The sequence below is a fragment of the Lynx canadensis genome, chromosome F1, assembly GCF_007474595.2.
Source record: "Lynx canadensis isolate LIC74 chromosome F1, mLynCan4.pri.v2, whole genome shotgun sequence".
NCBI lineage: Eukaryota > Metazoa > Chordata > Mammalia > Carnivora > Felidae > Lynx > Lynx canadensis.
The window spans coordinates 57528903-57548723 of NC_044319.2; the positions used below are offsets into that span (position 1 = coordinate 57528903).

General features: G+C 36.2%; 1 protein-coding gene across 2 annotated transcripts in view; it reads left to right on the forward strand.

The window, feature by feature from the left end:
• MARK1 (microtubule affinity regulating kinase 1) overlaps positions 1–19821 on the forward strand; it is a 119736-nt gene that overhangs the window by 67409 nt on the left and 32506 nt on the right. For both annotated transcript variants that reach the window (XM_030302501.1, XM_030302502.1), the window contains exons 4-9: positions 1655–1703; positions 2716–2781; positions 6540–6610; positions 11775–11831; positions 15435–15671; positions 15758–15877. In XM_030302501.1, the coding sequence (XP_030158361.1) occupies positions 1655–1703; positions 2716–2781; positions 6540–6610; positions 11775–11831; positions 15435–15671; positions 15758–15877 (600 nt within the window). The remainder of the gene's footprint in view (positions 1–1654; positions 1704–2715; positions 2782–6539; positions 6611–11774; positions 11832–15434; positions 15672–15757; positions 15878–19821) is intronic.

Consider the following 19821-nt stretch of genomic DNA (forward strand, 5'->3'; position numbering starts at 1 on the left):
AAATACATTCATATTATTGTGCACACATCACCACCGGCCATCTCCAGAACTTTTTTCATCTTCCAGACTGAGAACTCTATACCCATTAGACAGTGAAACTCTTTGCCTCAGTCACTCCAGGCCTTGGCTGACTTCTGTGTCTATTAGTTTGACCTTATTCTACATACCTAACATACATGGGAAATCATATGGTATTTCTCCTCCTGCAACTGGTTTATTGCATTTAGCCTAATGTCCTCAAGGTTTGTTCATCTTAGTGTATGTCAGAGTATCTTTCCTTTTTAAGACTGAATGTTATCCCGGGTGCCTGGGTGGCTCAGTTGAGTGAGCGTCCGACTCTTGGTTTCGGCTCAGGTCGTGATCTCACAGTTTATGGGATCAAGCCCTGCATCAGGCTCTGTGCTGACAGTGCAGAGCCTGCTTGGGATTCTCCCTCTCCTTCTCTCTTTCTGCCCCTCCCTCACTCTGCCCCTCCCTCACTTGTGCATGCTCTCTCTCAAAATTAAAAAAAATTGTTTTATTTAAAAAAGACAATATTATTCCATTGTATGTATATACGACATTTTGTTCATTTATTCATCAGTTGAAACTCGGGCTGCTTCTTCCTTTTAGCTGTTGTGAACGTAGGTGTACGACAAATGCTTGTTTGAGTCCCTGCTTTTAGGTGTATACACTTTAACCACATCCTTGCCAAGACTTGTTATTTTGTTTTGTTTAATAGTAGCCATCTTGAGTCTGAAGGGTTACCTCATATTGTGGTTTTGATTTGCATTTCCCTAATGATTAATAATGTTGAGCTTCTTTTCACATTCTTTCTGGCCATTTGTATATCTTCCTTGGAGAAATTTCCCCTCTGAAAGCATTAACCTTAGATCATATGTCATAATATAGACTTTTTTCGAATATTATCAGTTATTGGCCCTTCTGTTTTCCTGAACTAGATGCTTGATTCTGAACTTAACATGTACTCAAAAGATGGCATAGAGCAAAAAAATGCCAGATCACACTTTTGAAAAATGGGCCCTATATTGAAAAATAAAAGGCATGAATTTTTAACATTCGTGTTTCAAGTGACTTATTTTCAGTATGTTTTGGTTTTATATAATGTGGTAAATAAATTTTTATTGTCCTTTACTATTATACAAGTCTCCTTAAAAATGCTACTGAAAATAGTCTTGTTTCCTTTTCAAATTTTACTTAGTGTAGGTTTATATCATTTAATCTTTCATAAAGTGCCTGATCAACCAGTAGAGATGACTAAAGTATCAGAACCACCACCCCCTTCCCCTCCCCACCACCCCAGCCTCCAAGGAAGCTTGGTTTTGGATAAAAATCATGTGAGAGATCATTTAGTTTCATTTCCACAGTATTTTTCTTTTATTGCCAGTAATGAAGAGCAGTCAAATAAAAGTGCAAGTTTTATTGTATGTGGTGTATTCACACACATGTACACACGCAAACAGAACCATCTGAGTTCATCTCATTATACTTGTCCTGGAAATCAAGCCTCAGCAGAGTTAGAGGTCAATCTGAGAAACAAATCTCTTGTTTCTTTCTTAGCTCATTACCAGGATCTTCTAGTGTCTTATACGAAGATGAATTTCTTCAAGCGAATGGTTTTAACAGAAATATGTCTACCTGTTTTCTTTAACAGTTGTTTCGAGAAGTACGAATAATGAAGATATTAAATCATCCTAACATAGGTATGAAATTCATGTATACAATTAACGATGAAGTATATTCCTTAATTTGAGACTCTTTGAAAAGGTAGAATTTTATAGAAATTGAAGGCTGCAAATGGCTATTTTCTACTCTATTGCTGTCTTAAGTTCTCCATTAAAATAATATATTTGACTTGGAGTTAATGCATATGAATATTTTTTTATCTCCTTTCTAAATTGCCCTAAATAGAGATTGCTTGCCATTGCAGTATTTATAAGAAATGAATTCCAGATAATTTGATAATATGCATTTAGGTTTGATCATAGGGCAAAATAACTAATTTGAATTTTAAAGAAAATAGGGTTGATTTCAATTTTAGTGAATTTATTCCTATAAGTTCTGGTTTTCCCCTACATTTACAAATAAATAGATTGATTACATGTAACATATCAAGTCAATGGATGATAAGAAGGAAAAAGTAATTCTTCTTTTAACCTGCCCATTTTCTAAACACTTGTTTCTTTCACATTTAAAAATATTATATTTACTAGAGATATTATTGTGATTATTTGTGGTATATCATTTCAACTATGTAAGTCTGATAATTTGGTGTTTTTTTTTAACCAAAAACTTTTATAATACCACATAATTATAGAATATTTTTGATTCTGTACCAAAGATTGGTCAACATTTTATGATAGTGCAACATATGTGTTGTTATAATACAGTCTCTTTTAAGCCTTAGTTAAAATTTTATCCTGATTTTAAGCGTCTCCTTTTTATTATGTTCTTCTCATTAGAAAAAGTAATGGTTTTCAATCCCAGAAACTTAACTCTTTTGACCCAACAGATTTGGTTCCAAATCACTTTGTGGTAAGTGGTTTTCTTCCACAGTAGTAATTACCTTTGAGAGAATTTTTCAGTTTAAAATTGTCATTAATAATTTTTAGTAAATACTCAGATTTTCCACTGGTTTAGGATTACCTTAAATTTTCTTAAAGCATATCCCATATATGCTAACAATTACAGTTATATCTCTAATTTTTTTTTCAGTAAAATTGTTTGAAGTTATTGAAACGGAGAAGACCCTCTATTTAGTCATGGAGTATGCGAGTGGGGGTAAGGATGAGAGGGGTGGAAAAGTTATCTTTGATGAGACATACAGAACTATCAACACCCAAAGGTTTATTATAACACTTACGTGTTCACTGTTACTAATGAATCGACAGTTTTATTTAAAATGCTTTTAAGTGGTGTATCTTAAGGAAAATTCAGTGTTTGCTCTCAAGACCTATTGATCCTACATTTAAAAGTTGGATTTTTGGCTTACATAAAATTGCCTAAAGACAGTTTTCAAAACCCTAAATTTACATTGTTATGAATGTTTTGATTCTCTTCTGTACATATTATAGTATGTCATAATATTGTGATTAGAAGCACTTGGCTATAAGGAAATTTCAAATTCACAATGTATCTGATAAAGTTTATAGTAAAAGTGTGTTCTGGGCCAGAGGTTGGTCACATATGACAGAGTCTCAATATACATGGATTTTCAAGATAATCCATAAAATGTCTCGATTTAAACAAGTATCGATTTATACATGTTATAAGTTAGAGGACTGAGTTGACAGAGAAATACAGATGCATGTGTGGAATGTAATGGATACTTTGACTACATAGTGTCGAAAATGGGATGGATTCAAACACTGGTATATAACAAAGGCAGCTTCATCTTCCACACTTCCCCTCAAAGGAGACAGATGTTGGCTCAAAGTTACTGTTGTGACTTTGAGGCACAGAACTTTCTTAGAAACACGTTTAAAAATTTCTGAAGCTAAATCATTGAACCAGTAAAACAGAATGCTTGAAGGTGTTAAGCAATTGAAAAAGAGGAGAGCAGCTGAAATTATGTAAACCACTGTGGCTAATTAGCTTTTTTGCTAATCAGTAGAAAAACTTAGGGTTGAATTTAGTGTTGATCCTTTTAGCTAATGTGTAGATTTGTATGTAAGAATAAAGAGGATTTATTCTAGTATTATACCTAAACTATGTATTTTTGTACTGTTTCTTAGATTTCTAAAAATGTTTACTATAAATATTACATCTATTTTAATAGCTTTTTCAGTTTTTAATGCAAACTGAAAGTTTCAGTAGGTTTGGTTTTTTGCAAAGCCTTTTCTCATCCTGAAAGTATTTTAATGTAGGTTTTTTGACTTAACGTGAAAACCTATGTCATTAAGGCTTATTATTATAGGATGTTTTTAAAATACTAATACAGCCATGCAAATTTGTATGAGATGTAGGTCTGTAATAAAATTAGTGAATGTATGGATACCACATAATGGATTATTTCTCTTTCTATCCTTTAGTTAGATTTTATATAACAGTTTGTCAGCGTGGGAACCCTGGGTGTTATTTTTAGTTCACTTAGACTCTTTTTTTTCCCCCCGTTTGGTGATCTAAAGTGTAGAGAAAGGGGCTAGATAAGCTTTGATATGAGAAATTACAGACTGCTAAAAATCGGTGGACACTTCTGTTTTTATGAAGAGGCGCCACCACAAGGCTGTGTTAATATTAATATGTATGCTGTTTAATGATAAACGGGAAGTGCAGTCAACTCTGTATTGGCGCTGATGAAGGGGAGCAGTGGCTGGAGGAACAGAGAGCGCGTGGGATCCTCACCGCTCTCCTTCAGTAGCACAGTGAGGAAGGGCCGTGGGGTACAGTGTGCAGAGGTGTTTACCAGAGTTCAGCCCATACCAGGTGCTCTCTCATTCAGTTCTGGTTTCTAGTGGTAGGTTTTCGCCAAGTCTTGCCCGTTAGTGATCCTCTAACAAAACCGTCATGGTTCTGTGGTGCTAAATCGGGAATCATTTTCTTGCCTTTTTAATCTATAACTGGCAAGGTAACTTTTATAATCAACACTTAATATTTTTCCTCTGAAATTTCTAGATATTTTAGGATTGAATCTGTCATGAGAAAAAGAGTTGAGTCAGACAGCTGCTTCTTTGTCAGGAGTATTTAGATCAGTTTTGATTCTGGTTCACTAATGGAGCAGAAGATTTTCTGTGATTAGGTAGGCAGGGAACTCCTTTATGATTCTGAACCACATTTAATCCCAAAGAACCTGTTAAAAGTCTGTGTTCGGCTGCTCTGGAATGGTGTGTTTTATTTCTTCTTTCGTTCACGCAAACATTATTTATTAGATGTGTGTTATGTACCACATGTTATTCTAGCTGCTGGGAACACATGGGTGAGCAAACACAAAGTCCCTGCCCTCAAGAAGATTACATTCTTTGGGGGAAGCAAATCATAAACAAGTAATATATAATAAGTGAAGGACTAAGTCTTGTAAACATCTGGGCTATGGATGTCCTAGGCAGAACTTAAGAGCAGTCCATATTTTTGAATTCTTGCATATGTCTTTCCCAGCCTAAACTCACATATCTGGAATTAACTACCGTGATGGGTCAACTAGAGCATCCACTCACATCTATTTTCATCATCCCATTCAGTCATTTAAGTATGCCTGGTATCATATGTTGTCTGACACTGTAGGTGTATTAGTTTCATCTGACATACATCATTACATATTTGGTTTTTAATGTTTTATTGATATCCTAGGATTGATATTGCATATATATATATATATATATATATATATATACACACACATACACACACACACATACAATTTACTGTATACTGAGATACAAATGTATAATTTATTGAGTGCTTACTGTATGCCAGTCACTGTGTTAAGCACATGCATTATTTCATTTAATCCTTATAACAGCCATGTGAGATAGGCAGTAAATAGAAGCAGGATCTTAATAAAGTTGAGAAATCTTCCTCATGTCTCCCAGTAGCTACTTAGGGCTAAACAGGGATTGATAACAAAATTGGTCTGATTCTAAAGCCTGAGTTTTTAACCACTCTGCTATATTTACAAGAACGCCTTAAGCCGTCTTAGGAGTTTTAAATAGACATGTATATCTATCTGGTGTAAATTATAAGGACATTAAAAATAAATTTCTCCCTTATACTGAGATATTTTATTTTTAATATTGTAACTGAATAGTAATTTAGGTTTTTTTTTTTTACAAGTATTAACTAGAGAAAAATGAAAAAAAAAACTTATATACATGTAAAGTAACAGGTCTAATAGGAAATTTCCACAGTTTCTCGTTTGAATTATTTCAACAAGTATGTATTGTCTACCCACTTTGTGTTCTGTCCTGGGGATAGGGCAGATATGATCATTGAAGTTGGTTCAGAGTAATAGGAGACACACACCGGATGATTTAATTCTGCATAAGTAGTTAAGGACCGAAATAGATGAAATGAGTATAGTGAGACTAGCATAATCAGAGTATAGGAAGGAAAAGCACGAAATCAGTGGGAATGGAAGCAGTCAGAAGGAATTTGACCAAGACTCCGTGACAAGTAGAATTTAAAAGAGAGAGATCCAACGTAACATGACTTTTGTTACTTTGTTTGACACGTAGCCCCCAAATACAATGCCAGGTATAATTTTTGATTGCTCATGCTGTGGCTTCCCTTTATTTGAATGCATAATAAAGAGTTGACTGTATTTTTATGTAATACTTGAAATCAGAAAGCAAGTTTTCTCAGTTATGTTTTTATGACTTATTTTTTAAAAGAGTTTTGCTAAATCATAAGCTGCTTACAGACACTCAATTCTGTGTGTAATTTTTCCCTGTTTTTTCTATTCATGTAATAGTTTGTGATTTACGTAAAACTATCAGAAAATTGTGGGTCAAAAGCTGCTCTAAAAACAAGGCAAGAACTTGACATTGCTTGTACTGTTAATTGGAGATTTGTGTATATTTTATTGCTTTACCTTTCTGATTCAGGTGAAGTATTTGATTACTTAGTTGCCCATGGAAGAATGAAAGAAAAAGAGGCCCGTGCAAAATTTAGGCAGGTATGGAAAGTAGTTTTTAACTTTGTTTTGTTAATGTTTTTAGTGATGTACAACGCACAGTATCACAAACTGGACTTCAGAGTACATGGTATTTTAAAGAGGAAAAGTCCTGCTATCTTATACTTTTTAAAGAATGGGAAACTGAAAAAGAAGTTTGTTCTTCCTGAATTTAAATTTAAAATAGTTGCATATGGTTATTTTTAGATGGTGATAAATAGTGAAATGTCTTATAGGTAAGACAATTCATTGATAGTTCTGGAAATATAGACTAAACTAAGAAAAGAAATATTTAATCCTTTATCCAATAATTATCAAGTATTGTTAGCTTAATGTATGAAGTATATATGCATTGTGCTTAAAGACATTCTCTTTTCTTTTGTCATTAAAGATGTCTTGGTATTAGAACTCATGTTTTTGTAGATTTACAAACCGTGGTCAATTTTATTTAGTTAAGTAGGCAAGAAGCCTTACAAATGTGGGAGAAGAATATGGTAAGATGTTTATATTTCCAGTTCAAATTGAATATGACTTTTTATAGAAAATATAAGAAAAGTAATTTAAGTTCATCTAGGGTTTTTACTTCTAATTTTTAGGAATGAAGTGATTAAAATTAACATACTTTATAAATGATGATGAAAATGACAATTAATGAATTATAAATTGTTCATAAAATTTATGGAAGTAAAATTTCATCAGACAACTTGCTGTGTCCCAAACTTTACCTTAGTGAATTTATTTTTTTTTATTTAAAAAAAAAATTTTTTTTTAACGTTTATTTATTTTTTTGAGACAGGGAGAGACAGAGCATGAATGGGGGAGGGTCACAGAGAGGGAGACACAGAATCTGAAACAGGCTCCAGGCTCTGAGCTGTCAGCACAGAGCCCGACGCGGGGCTCGAACTCACAGAGTGCAAGATCGTGACCTGAGCCGAAGTCGGACGCTCAACCGACTGAGCCACCCAGGCGCCCCATACCTTAGTGAATTTAAAATAGTTCAGTTAAAACTAGCTCAGTACTTCTGCACGGATGCCCGTTCTCCAGTTAAAAGTTTGGGATCCACTGAATACCTATACAGAGGCCTCCTCTAAGAGATGTTACATGTATGTTAACATATAAACAATTTGAAGAAGTTAAAAGTTCTGGAGGAGAGAGAGAGAGAGAGAGAGAGAGAGAGAAACTGTTTCACCTGTTTTTGACATAGTATTCTCCAAATTGATCATGAAGTGAGTTTGTGTTATAAAACTCTGTTGTTGCTATCCCACAGAGTCATTACTTTTTGGAGCATAATATGTGAAATGCTTTATATCAAAGATAGGTATGGCCCTTTTATTCAGGATGGAGTCCTACAAACATTCATCCTAAAATGTCTGAAATCTAAAGACAACTGATAATGAGGATGCAACATGAAAGAACTGGACGTACCATTCAGGGCTCTCCTGTCCTGGGCCAGAGGCTCACCTTAAGTCAAGCTCTAGTCATCACTTTAAAAGCCATTGTTCTCTCAGTATCAGTCATGAAGTTATAATTAGTAGCCAATCAGCAAGAAAATTACAGTTGACATTAAATGTTTCCGTTGGGATCTTACTGTATATTTCATAGACTGCTGCTACTCACTCTTGTTCCTTTTAGTCAGCTGGCTGTATTTATTTACTGAAATCATACTGTGTGGACAAAACTGTGTCGGGTAGTCTGAAATTAGAGAAGGTGACAGTGCCTGCTATTATAAAGAACTTGCCCATCTTTACTGATGGGTTGGAACAGGATAGAAGGCTGGAACGTAGATAGTGTCATAAAATCCATATAATTACTCATTGGCTCATTTTAAAAATAGAGTCTGAATTATTTTTTGAAATCAGTTTCATATTCTTCATGTTGCTATTTAAAATGTAATGCAATAAGAAATATTTCCTTTATAATTATTTATTATACATATTAAATGTATTTACTATTTATATGTCTTCCTTCAGAATTAAAAAGGTAACTCATGTTCTTTAAAATGAGGGATACGGGGCGCCTGGGTGGCGCAGTCGGTTAAGCGTCCGACTTCAGCCAGGTCACGATCTCGCGGTCCGTGAGTTCGAGCCCCGCGTCAGGCTCTGGGCTGATGGCTCAGAGCCTGGAGCCTGTTTCCGATTCTGTGTCTCCCTCTCTCTCTGCCCCTCCCCTGTTCATGCTCTGTCTCTCTCTGTCCCAAAAATAAAAAAAAAAATAAAATAAAATAAAATGAGGGATACACGTACACACAGTTTTGTAGTCATTTTGACAAAAGGTTATATGTTATATTTGTTTTTCAGTTTCCTTTCGAGGTACGTATTTTTCTTTATAAATTTAGTTAAGACAAAGAATAAATGTACATTTATTTTTATTTGCTCTGTATCATGAAAAGAACTTTAGCAGTCATTGACCATACAGTGCTCCTCTATTCCTAAAGTTTTGAGGGCCTACAAGAAAATCATAGTATTGATTCCGCTCTTCCAATAACAGTAACTTAAAACTTGGGAGTTCCTGACTCACTTACAAGTTAATTGCAAAGCAACGCAACATTTGCACCTCATAGCAAAACACTGACATGTCTGGTTTTTAGCATCAGTTCAGGCCTGATTGTAAATCGTGTTTTCAAGATCCAAAAAAGAACAATCACAAGGAAGTTCCTACATCCTACCTAAGGAGGTACAGAATGTTTTGGGATGGAAGGATCTGGCCATAGAATAATGCAGTAAAATTTAGGCTTGTGAATGGGGGATTCTTGCAGTGAGTCAGAGAGAAGGCAGAACTTCTCTTTCATGGCAGAAAGTGTACCTGCTAGGTAAGTTTCGTAATACTATAAGCCACCATATTTAACTGATAGAAGTCAGAGGTCATAGAGTTTGGGGAGAATGAAATGCTTAATACAGAGCATTCTCTTTAATTATCTTTCCATTCTTAAGACTTTAAGGCTCAGGAGATTTTTATTGCAGAAATGCTTTTAGAACTGCTTTCATAGAGATCATTCTGTCTAATGTGAAATGCATGTTTGATAGCCGAATCATTATCTATAACATGCTTTCTTCACTGTTACTAAGACAGAGTGTCTTGAAAACCAGTATTATCAGCAAATTTCTGTCATCCATGATACAAAAATAGCCTTATAATATATTCATTAAGATGTATTAATACTGGGTGCCTGGGAGGCGCCTGGGTGGCTCAGTCGGTTAAAGTCTCCGACTTCAGCTCAGGTCATGGTCTCATGGTTTGTGAGTTCGAGCCCTGCATCAGGCTCTCTGCTATCAGCACAGAACCTGCTTTGGATCCTCTGTCTCCCCCTCTCTCTCTGCATCTCTCTTTCTCTCAAAAATAAATATTTTCTAAAAGGTGTATCGATATTTACATATAAGTATGTATCTCTTGCCTAATAAACATGTTTTAATGAAAATTGGATATTAGAAATTTAAAGCATATTTGAGAAAATTAATACTTACAACTATTCATTGCAAGATTCTGCTGTATTTTAGGGATTTACACTTCAAATTGATCATACTCATTCACAATTGCTCTGCCTAAAAACATTTAGTGGTTCTGTGGTACCTGTGTAATTTGGAATTTGGAGGTTTTTACCAACCTGTCAACATTTACTGCCACTATTACCATTTTCCCACCTACTTTCAAATACATTGTGTTGTCTCAACATCAGTACATTTCACCACCTTGCCCCTACCTCCCCATCACCAAATCTCATCCTGAAATATTTAGTACTGTCATTCAAGGATGGCTTAGATCAAATATCACCTACTCCGGGCAGCATTTCTAACTGAAATTGTTCTTTATATAATATGATTCCCCTCACTTCTTTGTACCTCTGCTTCTATGACTCTGCCTTGTATTATGGTTGCTCATAGACATGGAAGATAATGTACATATTTTCTCTTAATCAGACTTTCAGCTCCTTAAGGGCAGGGTCCATGTCGTGTTCATTTTGTGTTCCCCTAGCAGCCAGCACATTTTCTTGCACGTAGCAGGTACTCAGTAAACTGTTGAATCAAAAATGAATTTAATCGAATTACATATTGCTCATTGTGTGTTGATTTTGTTTTGAATTCATGTTTCTGTCTGAACCATTTTAATATACATTAGAATAATTTTATAGTACTGAACTATCAATCTCACTTCTACTTTGAACGTTTTTTAACCCATATTTCTATTAGCATGGTCATACTTCACATCATCTTTAGACTTTTAAAAATCTCATTTCTGTCTCCACTTGTAAATGCCTTACCAGTATTCAGCATTCATAGCGTGTTTCCATTTAACTGAATCCACAGAAGTGAATGTTCTGTGAATTAAAATGGCCGTCCTGTACATCAGATGGGATTACATGTACAAAACAGTTCTTAACTTGATTACTATCTGATTTTTTGAATGTCTTTATTTTACGGAGTAAAATAACTATAATAGAATTGTTTATAACCTATTTCTCATTTGTATCTTTGGCTCTTAACATTGGGTTCCTCCTTGTTCAGTCTTTGTTCCCAAAGAACCCTATGTAATGGTTAAAAATGATGATTGCATACAATATCTAGTTACAGGGGTAGAATAATCTGCCTGACCGACCTACTAACAGCTTTAAGATCAAATTTCATTTTTCCCTCTTTTTTTTTTGATACTTGGGTTTCGTTTTAAGGCCGAACAATTTTCCCATTTCTTTATATTTCTTTATGTATGAATAAGTACAGGACAATGCTAGATACCCCTTTGATTGGCCTCGCTTGAAAAAACATGCCTTGAACACATTTGATAATGATTCCTAAAATAGACTGATTCATGTGTGCCAAAGCTGTTATCCCAACATTAGAATAAGCCATTTGATCAGAACTACAAATTGCACACATTTGATCATGTCAGCAGAGAAATATAACAGCCCACAGAAACCTTCATGGACTCTGACAAAGAAATATTTTAGTGTCTTTTAGTGAGAGAATGCTGCGTGTCTACACTGGAAAAAAGTGACCTTTTCCGTTTTAAGTGTAACATACGTAGTTTTCAGAGCTGAGAGAACAGGGAAATGGTGAAATATTACTTTGAAATCTAAGTTGGTAATTTATCTTAGTTGGAGGTGATCATTGGAGGAAAATTGCGGTGTTTTTACCAAAAAATAATTACACATCTTTTATCCAAATATTTATTTTAGATTGTATCTGCTGTACAGTATTGCCATCAAAAGTGCATTGTTCACCGTGATCTTAAGGTAAGCCACTGATTTTATGACAAAAAGTCTAAATCGTTAACAGCTGCTTTGTAGTATGAGAGCCATCTTTTTGGTTGCTTAATTGTGCCGGGCTCTGTCCGAGGAAAGTGGTTTTTATTTGCCTCCTAGCAACTTCATGAAGGCAGTATTTCCACTGAGAAAATGAAAATACGAAGGAGAAGTTATCTGGCATTAAAGGCTAGAGGATTTGATTCACCATTAGTGAGCTGGTTGTAAGAGATCAGTGTGGAGCTTTGTCCCCATCTAAAAATGCCTGAGATCCCATTCCGCCAGAAGGAAGGTAGTGAGCACAGGACCAGGTTTATGTGACGTGCTGCCAGTGTCCCCTCTCCACAGTAAAGCTCGAGGAACGGGAAGTCTTTAAGTGTTTCTGTGAACGTCCAATGCATGTGATGAGCGTAAACTAGCATACTTCAGAATAAAAAGTTGTGACAGTCATGAAAGGTTTGTGTCCGTGAATGTGGGAGCACAGATATCTCTGCAAGGTACCCTTTCATTTCCTTTGGATACATACCCAGGAGAAGGACTGCTTTCAGTGTTCTGAGGAATCTCTGTCCTCTTTTCCATAATGGCTCCACCAGTTTATGTTCCCACCAACGTTGTGCAGGGGTCCCTTGGCTCCACGTTTTTGCCAACACACCTTATCTTTTATACTTTTGATGATAGCCACCCTAACAGGTGGAAAGTGTTATCTCATTGTGGTTGTGATTCACAATTCCCTGGAGGTTAGTGGTGTTCTGTACCTTTTCATATACCTGTTGCCCATTTGTATATCGTCTTTGGGAAGATGTCTGTTTAGGGACTTTTGTTCATTTTTTCATTGTGGTGTTTGGTTTTTTGCTACAGAGTTGTATGCGTTCCTTATATATTTTAGATAGTAGTCCTTTATTAGATGTAGGGTTTGCAAATATTTTCTCCCAGTCCATAGGATACCTTTTGTTGATCCTTTCCTTTGCTATGCAGAAGCTTTTCCGTTTGAGTGAAGTCTCATTTAGTTCTGCTTTGGCTGCCTGAGCTTTCAGTGTTCTATTCAAAAAGTTAATGATATTGTATTGAATACTGGGAAATTTGCTAAGAGAGTAGATTTCGGATGCTGTCATCACACATACAAAAATGGTAACTAAATGAGGAGGTGCTATGTTAATTAGCTTGGCTGTTGTAGTCATTTCACTGTGTATATATATCAAATCATCGTGTTGCACGCCTTAAGTACATACACCATTTTTATTTAAAAATATAAAATAATTTCAGGAGCGCCTGGTAGCTCAGTCAGTTAAGCGTCCCACTCCTGATTTCGGCTCACATCCTGATCTCACAGTTTCATGGGTTCGATCCCCATATCAGGCTCTACACCGGCAGTGTGGAGCCTGCTTGGGATTCTCTCTCTCCCTCTCTCTCTCTCTCTCTGTCCCTTCCCCACTCATTCTGTCTCTGTCTCTCTCAAATAAATAAAGAGAAATTTTAAAATATAAAATAATTTTTAAAAAGAAAGAAACAGTGTGGCCAAACAGGTGTGCTCTTTTCTTTCTTTTTTTTTTTTTAATGGAAGTAGAAGGTCCTAAAATATTTGAAGGGGCTAAAATATTTGTTTTTTTTCCCCCTTTTTCTCTCTTCTTCCAAACTGAACTTTCATTGTACCTTACCTAGGAGTCTATTTTTCTTTTTTACATTTTTTTCCCAGGTCGTCTGTCAGCTTCTAGCCCTGGTTCATATTATACTTACAAGTACTGTCTTAAGCAGTTGTCAAGAGTCTAATCCCATATTCTGGCCCCATTTTTCTGAGGTTGCAGATCTTCTACTGCTCCCAAATTTTCCTTCTCCATTTCCTCCCACAGCTATTTTAGGGAGAAATCACTTCCACAAAGAAAGAGACAGTAGAGGAGTGTTCCCCTGACTGTATGTTTGACGCCCAGCTGATCTCATTTCTTACATGGAAAGAAATCTGAGAAACTAAAATCATGTGCAGCACCCTGAGTTTCCCTGCAGAGTGGGGGATGGGCTCTCCCTCATGCTCCTGGAGCAGATCTCAGACCCCCTCCAGCTCTGCCCTTCCGACACAGCCTGCGTACTTTCACATCCATCCAGACATCTTCACGGAGACCCAAAAAGCCCCACTTGCTCACGCATGGCCCCAGAAATTTACAGTGACCAGGCTCTTACATCAGAACATCAGATGGTTTTGTCACACCGGTCTTTAAATGTTAGGTTTTAATAGAAATGTCCCAAGTGTATGTGCTGTTGCAATATTCATGTCATAAGTGACGCCACATTATTGTCGTATTTTTGGGTGCTAAACATACCTCCCTTTTTTATTATCGCTATCCCAAGCTAGCACACCTTTGAAAGGAAAAAGAAGGAAGGTGAGGGAGGGAAATGCTGCAAGGTGGACAGAGTGCCTGGCTCTCCAGCGAGGCAGACAAGTCTGCCTTTCATTTTAGCCAAATTGTACTCCCTTTGGTGACCTCATAAAACACATCTACAATGTAATAAATAATTTCCTTAGTCTGTCAGTTATAAAAGAGTTTGAAACGAGACATGTACAAAAAAAAGGTTGAAATGTGCCTTTTGTAAACACAAGCAACTCAGCTTGTGTTTACAAAAGGCACATTTCAACCTTTTTTTTTTTTTTTTTTTTTTAATGATTCTGTTTTAGGATCTTGGAAAAACAGCATCTGAAAACATGAGGGTGGAAATCACTGCTTTCTACCAAAATATACCTCCAGAAGAGAAGGATCTAGTTTTAGAACAGCAAAAAGAAACTTAAACAAGATCTAGTGGAGGCTGTGTTGTATTGTTTTGTTTTACTAAAAGAACAGAACTTTGTTGAGGAAGCATTCTATCAGAGAAGACGAAAGATTTAATTCAATAGCACAGAACCCCCGACTGGCAGTTATTTTAGGTATACTCTTGAGCTTTGCATTAATCAGTGATGGTCTATTAAAGTAGAGCACTTTTGAGTAAACTTGTTGTTTTTTTTTTTTTAATATTTATTTTTTAGAGAGAGACAGAGTGTAAGCAGGGGAGGGGCGGAGGGAGAGGGAGACACAGAATCCAAAGCAAGCTCCAGGCTCCCAAGCTGTCAGCACAGAGCCCGACGCGGGGCTCAAACTCACAAACTGTGAGATCATGACCTGAGCCGAAGGCAGACACTGAACCGACTGAGCCACCCAGGCGCCCCTAACCTTGTTGGTTTAAGCCCAAGAAGGGTTAGTGTTATGTCAACTTACATTTCTTGACATAGGTCATATTAAGGTACGGTTCCAGGATGTTTCTTACAGTGAAGGAAAAAAATGGGTTTAAAGTAACTTGGAAGAAAAAGCGTTCTCAGTAACTTTTCTTAAACAGCTGCAGATACTCCTATAGATGAGAGCTTCACTTATATAGTGTTAACATTCAGTCTTACATGGATGCGATTCTGAACAGTTATGCATTGAAACACCGTGCTGGGCTTCTAAATCTGATACTATGCATAAAAATGAGAAGGAAGAAATACATGTTTGAGATCTGAAACAGTTATAATGAATATTTTATTTTGTGTAGGCATTTACATTGTCCTTTTTCTTTTTATAATTTTCCTCGCAGGCTGAAAATCTTCTCCTTGATGCTGATATGAATATTAAAATTGCTGACTTTGGTTTCAGTAATGAATTTACAGTCGGGAACAAATTAGACACATTTTGTGGAAGCCCACCCTACGCTGCCCCCGAGCTTTTCCAAGGAAAGAAGTACGACGGGCCTGAAGTGGATGTGTGGAGCCTCGGCGTCATTCTCTATACATTAGTCAGCGGCTCGTTGCCTTTTGATGGCCAGAATTTGAAGGTATCGGTGGAAGTCGGTGCTAATGTTTTATCTCAGGCATGATCATTTCAGGAGCCAGTTAGGAGTACTTTCTTTGCCTTCTTAAGGAACTACGGGAGCGAGTCTTACGAGGAAAGTACCGTATTCCCTTCTATATGTCCACCGACTGTGAAAATCTTCTGAAGAAATTATTGGTGCTGAATCCAATAAAGAGAGGCAGCTTAGAAGTAAGTTATTGTTTGTACTCCGCGTTTAAAGTTTCACAATTAAAATACTCCAAGAGCATTCTAAATAATTTTTCCCCTGTGGCTTTTGTTGTGTTTTTTTGTTTGTTTGTTTTTGTGTTTTTGTTTTTTGGCGTTTTGTTTCTTAGAAAATGGGCAAATCATGTAATTTCAGGGCTAGGGAAGGTGGCATGATTCTTTCCCTGCTCAGAAGTTGTCATGTTCGGCTTCTTTAAAGACTGTTATTTCTTCTTTGTCCTGCAGTGAAGTATTAAATTAAAACAACATAAAAATAGGAATGAAATGGACTTTTTGTTGGAGAAGGAGGAAAACCTGGCCCATCAGAAATTGCTCCAAAGTGGGAGCCTTGTGTGCAGCAGGAAATACTGGTATTTCAAGGATGAAAGAAAAGATAGTCGAAGTTCTAATCCAGTGAATATTTCATGACCGTATCTGAAATTAGTAGCTGACATTAAAAAATTTTACAGAAGGTCCCTGGGTGGCTCAGTTAGTTGAGCGTCTGACTTCGGCTCAGGTCATGATCTCACTACTCTGTGGGTTCGAGCCCCAGGTCGGGCTCTGTGCTGACAGCTCAGAGCCTGGAGCCTACTTCGGATTCTGTGTCTCCTTCCCTCTCTTGCCCCTTCCCTGCTCGTATTCTCTCTCTCTCTCTCTCTCTGAAAAATAAATAAACATTAAAAAAACTTAAATTTTTTCAAAGAAAACACTCAATATCAGTACAGAAAATTTACAGTTTAAGTCGAACGTACTGGAAACAGGGATTTCATTTCTTAACACACTGTTGTGTTGCATACATACGTTCCACACGCGAGGTTATTTGTAATAGATGCCATTGTGCGGTTATAAATATACTCAGTACGTTATAGCCACGTAACATCAGAGGTTCACAAAACCAAAATGTCTAACCTTTTTTCCTTCTGACGCTGCCATTAAACCACTTTCTAAGGATTTCGCCCATCTGTTTTGAAGAATGATATTTTAACCTGTGCTAAGACGATTTCAGAGATCCCGCATGTATTATCCACTGGTACTTTCTTGTCTTCATTTATTTGCCTTAATAGATGGGGTAGAGAATTCAGGGAGTTAACCTTACTTGAACTGGACTTTTTAGTGTAGCAGTGGGGCTTTCTGGCATAGACTTCATGCTGGGTAGGAGACAGCTTTATGGTGAGTCAGAGCTCACTGTGTTACAGAGCTCTCAGGTTACTTTGGGCTTTGTAACTTTATTTCCACAAATATTTTCCACCAAAAGGTACAGTATGTTTTGATGGAAGTTAAAAGATGGTGACTTCCATTGGGAAATTATTTTATAAATGCTTTATACCAGTGAATCAAATATCAGATATTTTTTACTGACTTACTTGTTTAAACGTGATTACTTCCTTCCTATAAGTTTTGTGGGTTTTTTTTTCCTTTGAGGGTAAAAGAGTATGTTATCAGTGTTTTCTTACAGAGGCCTGCCTTCTTTAATATTATTACTTTTCTAAAATTGTTTTTTGGGGCGCCTGGGTGGCTCCATCGGTTAAGCGTCCGACTTCAGCTCAGGTCACGATCTCACAGTATGTGAGTTCGAGCCCCGCTTCAGGCTCTAGGCTGACAGCTCGGAACCTGGAGCCTGCTGCCGATTCTGTGTCTCCCCCTCTCTCTGCCCCTCCCCTGCTCATGCTCTGTCTGTCTCTGTCTCAAAAATAAATTAAAAAAAAAAAAAACATTAAAATTATTTTTAACCATTATTCATAGAAAGTTACGTGAAATAGTGAAAAAAGTTAAAATTGTTGACTCTCATATCAGTTCTAAAATTTTATGGCAACAGGGGGCTCAGTCAGAGGAACATGACGACTCTTGATCTTGGGGTCATGAGTTTAAGCCCCACGTTGGGTGTAGAGCTTACTTAACAAAAATAAAGACTATTTTAAAAATAAGTAAAATTTTATGGCAACTTGAATCTTTCTTAATCCTGCTTTATGACCCACTTTTATCATAGGAACCTAGTTTACCTGAATGTCACTTAATAAAATGTTCACAGTTGAGGCATCCGCTTAACTAATGAGAAGAGCAAAAAGAACATACAAAAATGATTATGGATGTTACAGATCCCTTAGACAGTTGATATGATGTACTTAGTCACTTAAAGATGATTAATTTACAGTAGCCACGTACTTAAGTCATTCATCCTTATTAGCGTTAAGATGCAAAAGATGAAAGTATTGGAATTCTGGGTTGAATTTTAAAGCCAAATTACTGCATTAAAACATTTGATCATCAGAGTCTCAACGCTATGTATTTGAGTATAGACTGGAACCTTCTGTTCCAGCTTATCAAAACTAAGTTTTCCAGCCACAGAACCATGAGTCTGCATTGGAAATTATCATAATGTTGCAGATATCACTGTACAAAGGCTAGTCCGCCTTTGTGGGCTAGTTCCCGGAAATAACTTTCCAAAGAAACCTGACACCGTTTAAAAAAAAGAAAGAAAGAAGAGAAAAGAAAAGAAAAAAGAAAAGAAAAGATTGCTAATACCAAACCTTGAGAAACTCCCCTTGAAATAGCAATAATGTCAAAAATCATTTGAGTCTTCACTTTCATTTTTCGTACCAACTTTAGTTGCGACTGTACAGCAAAAAAATCCTTAAGCTCTAAAAAAAACCCCACAGTTTGCAAAACCCTAATCTTGAGTGTATAAACATAAATTTTTGTATGGTAGTAATGTTTCCGTGGTGTGTTGCATTCTTTTTTTTTTTTTTTTAACTTAAAAGGTTTTGGGTCAGGTACTTCTCTTTATCGTAAACGTGAGCTCCTTCCTTGCCAGTAGCAATGTTGTTCTCTTTGGGTTAGTTGTTTCCATGGTCTTTACTAATAATAACGTGATATGCTTTTTTTTCCCTTTGGGATATATGCTTAGATATATTCTCCAGAGTGTAATTAGTGCGTCAGAGGGTGTAAACAGTCTGACAGGTCTTCTGTATCATTGCTACAAGATTGAATGTGACCTAAGGCATTTGAAGGTATCTGTTCTCCACCTGGATTCAGTATTTGATGTAATAATTTCCCACATTTGATGCCTTTATGGTAGTCATATGGCTTGTCATAATTGCCTTAATTTATCTTTATTTCATCTGAGATAATGCTTAGTATTTTTAATGACTAGGTTAACTGTGCTTTTTTACATAGAAGCTCTCTGTGTCTTTGAACCGCGAGTCTAATGGAGTCTGGTTAATCAGCCTTACCGGATTTGTAACAGCTTTGTACATCTTAATATGAAATATTTCCCCTGTTAATTCTTATATGTAAAAACAAATGAAACTTTATGAATTTTTTTCAGTGCTACTTGAGTGTCAAGAGTTACTGATTAGAGCAAACACTAGTCTTTCTTCACTATATAATTTGTTAATATTGAAGTTCAATTTAAGAATCTTATTACCTTGTTATCTTACTAAACTTCTAATTTAACTCTGATATCTTCCTCTTCTCAAATATAATTGCTACTTCATTAAAGTATTTCTTAAAACCTTATATATTAAGTACCTAATTTATCGCCCATGATAATAAAATGAATGAAATTACTGCTTGACCTCTAGTTGTTTCTAGATCTAAATGGCTGCATAATTTTTCCAAGTTGTGTATGAATGCTGTCAGAGCTTGCTCACTGCACTAATAACAGGAGGGATAGTATCACACAGGATTTTTAAAGGATTTGTGTTTTATATTATACACTATGATACTTTTTTCCCTATTTATTGGAATATTGGTGTGTCTAGATATTTTTATTAGAAAGAAACTGATCACGTTTTTCTGCTATCCCCTCTGTGTATGTTCTTAATTTTCCCAGTTCTTAACCAGAATGGACTGTGTTACCTCTCAAAATAATGCAAAAAATTTGAGCCTAAGGCAAAGCTCCTCTTTCTGGCGCTTTCTCTGTCATCTAT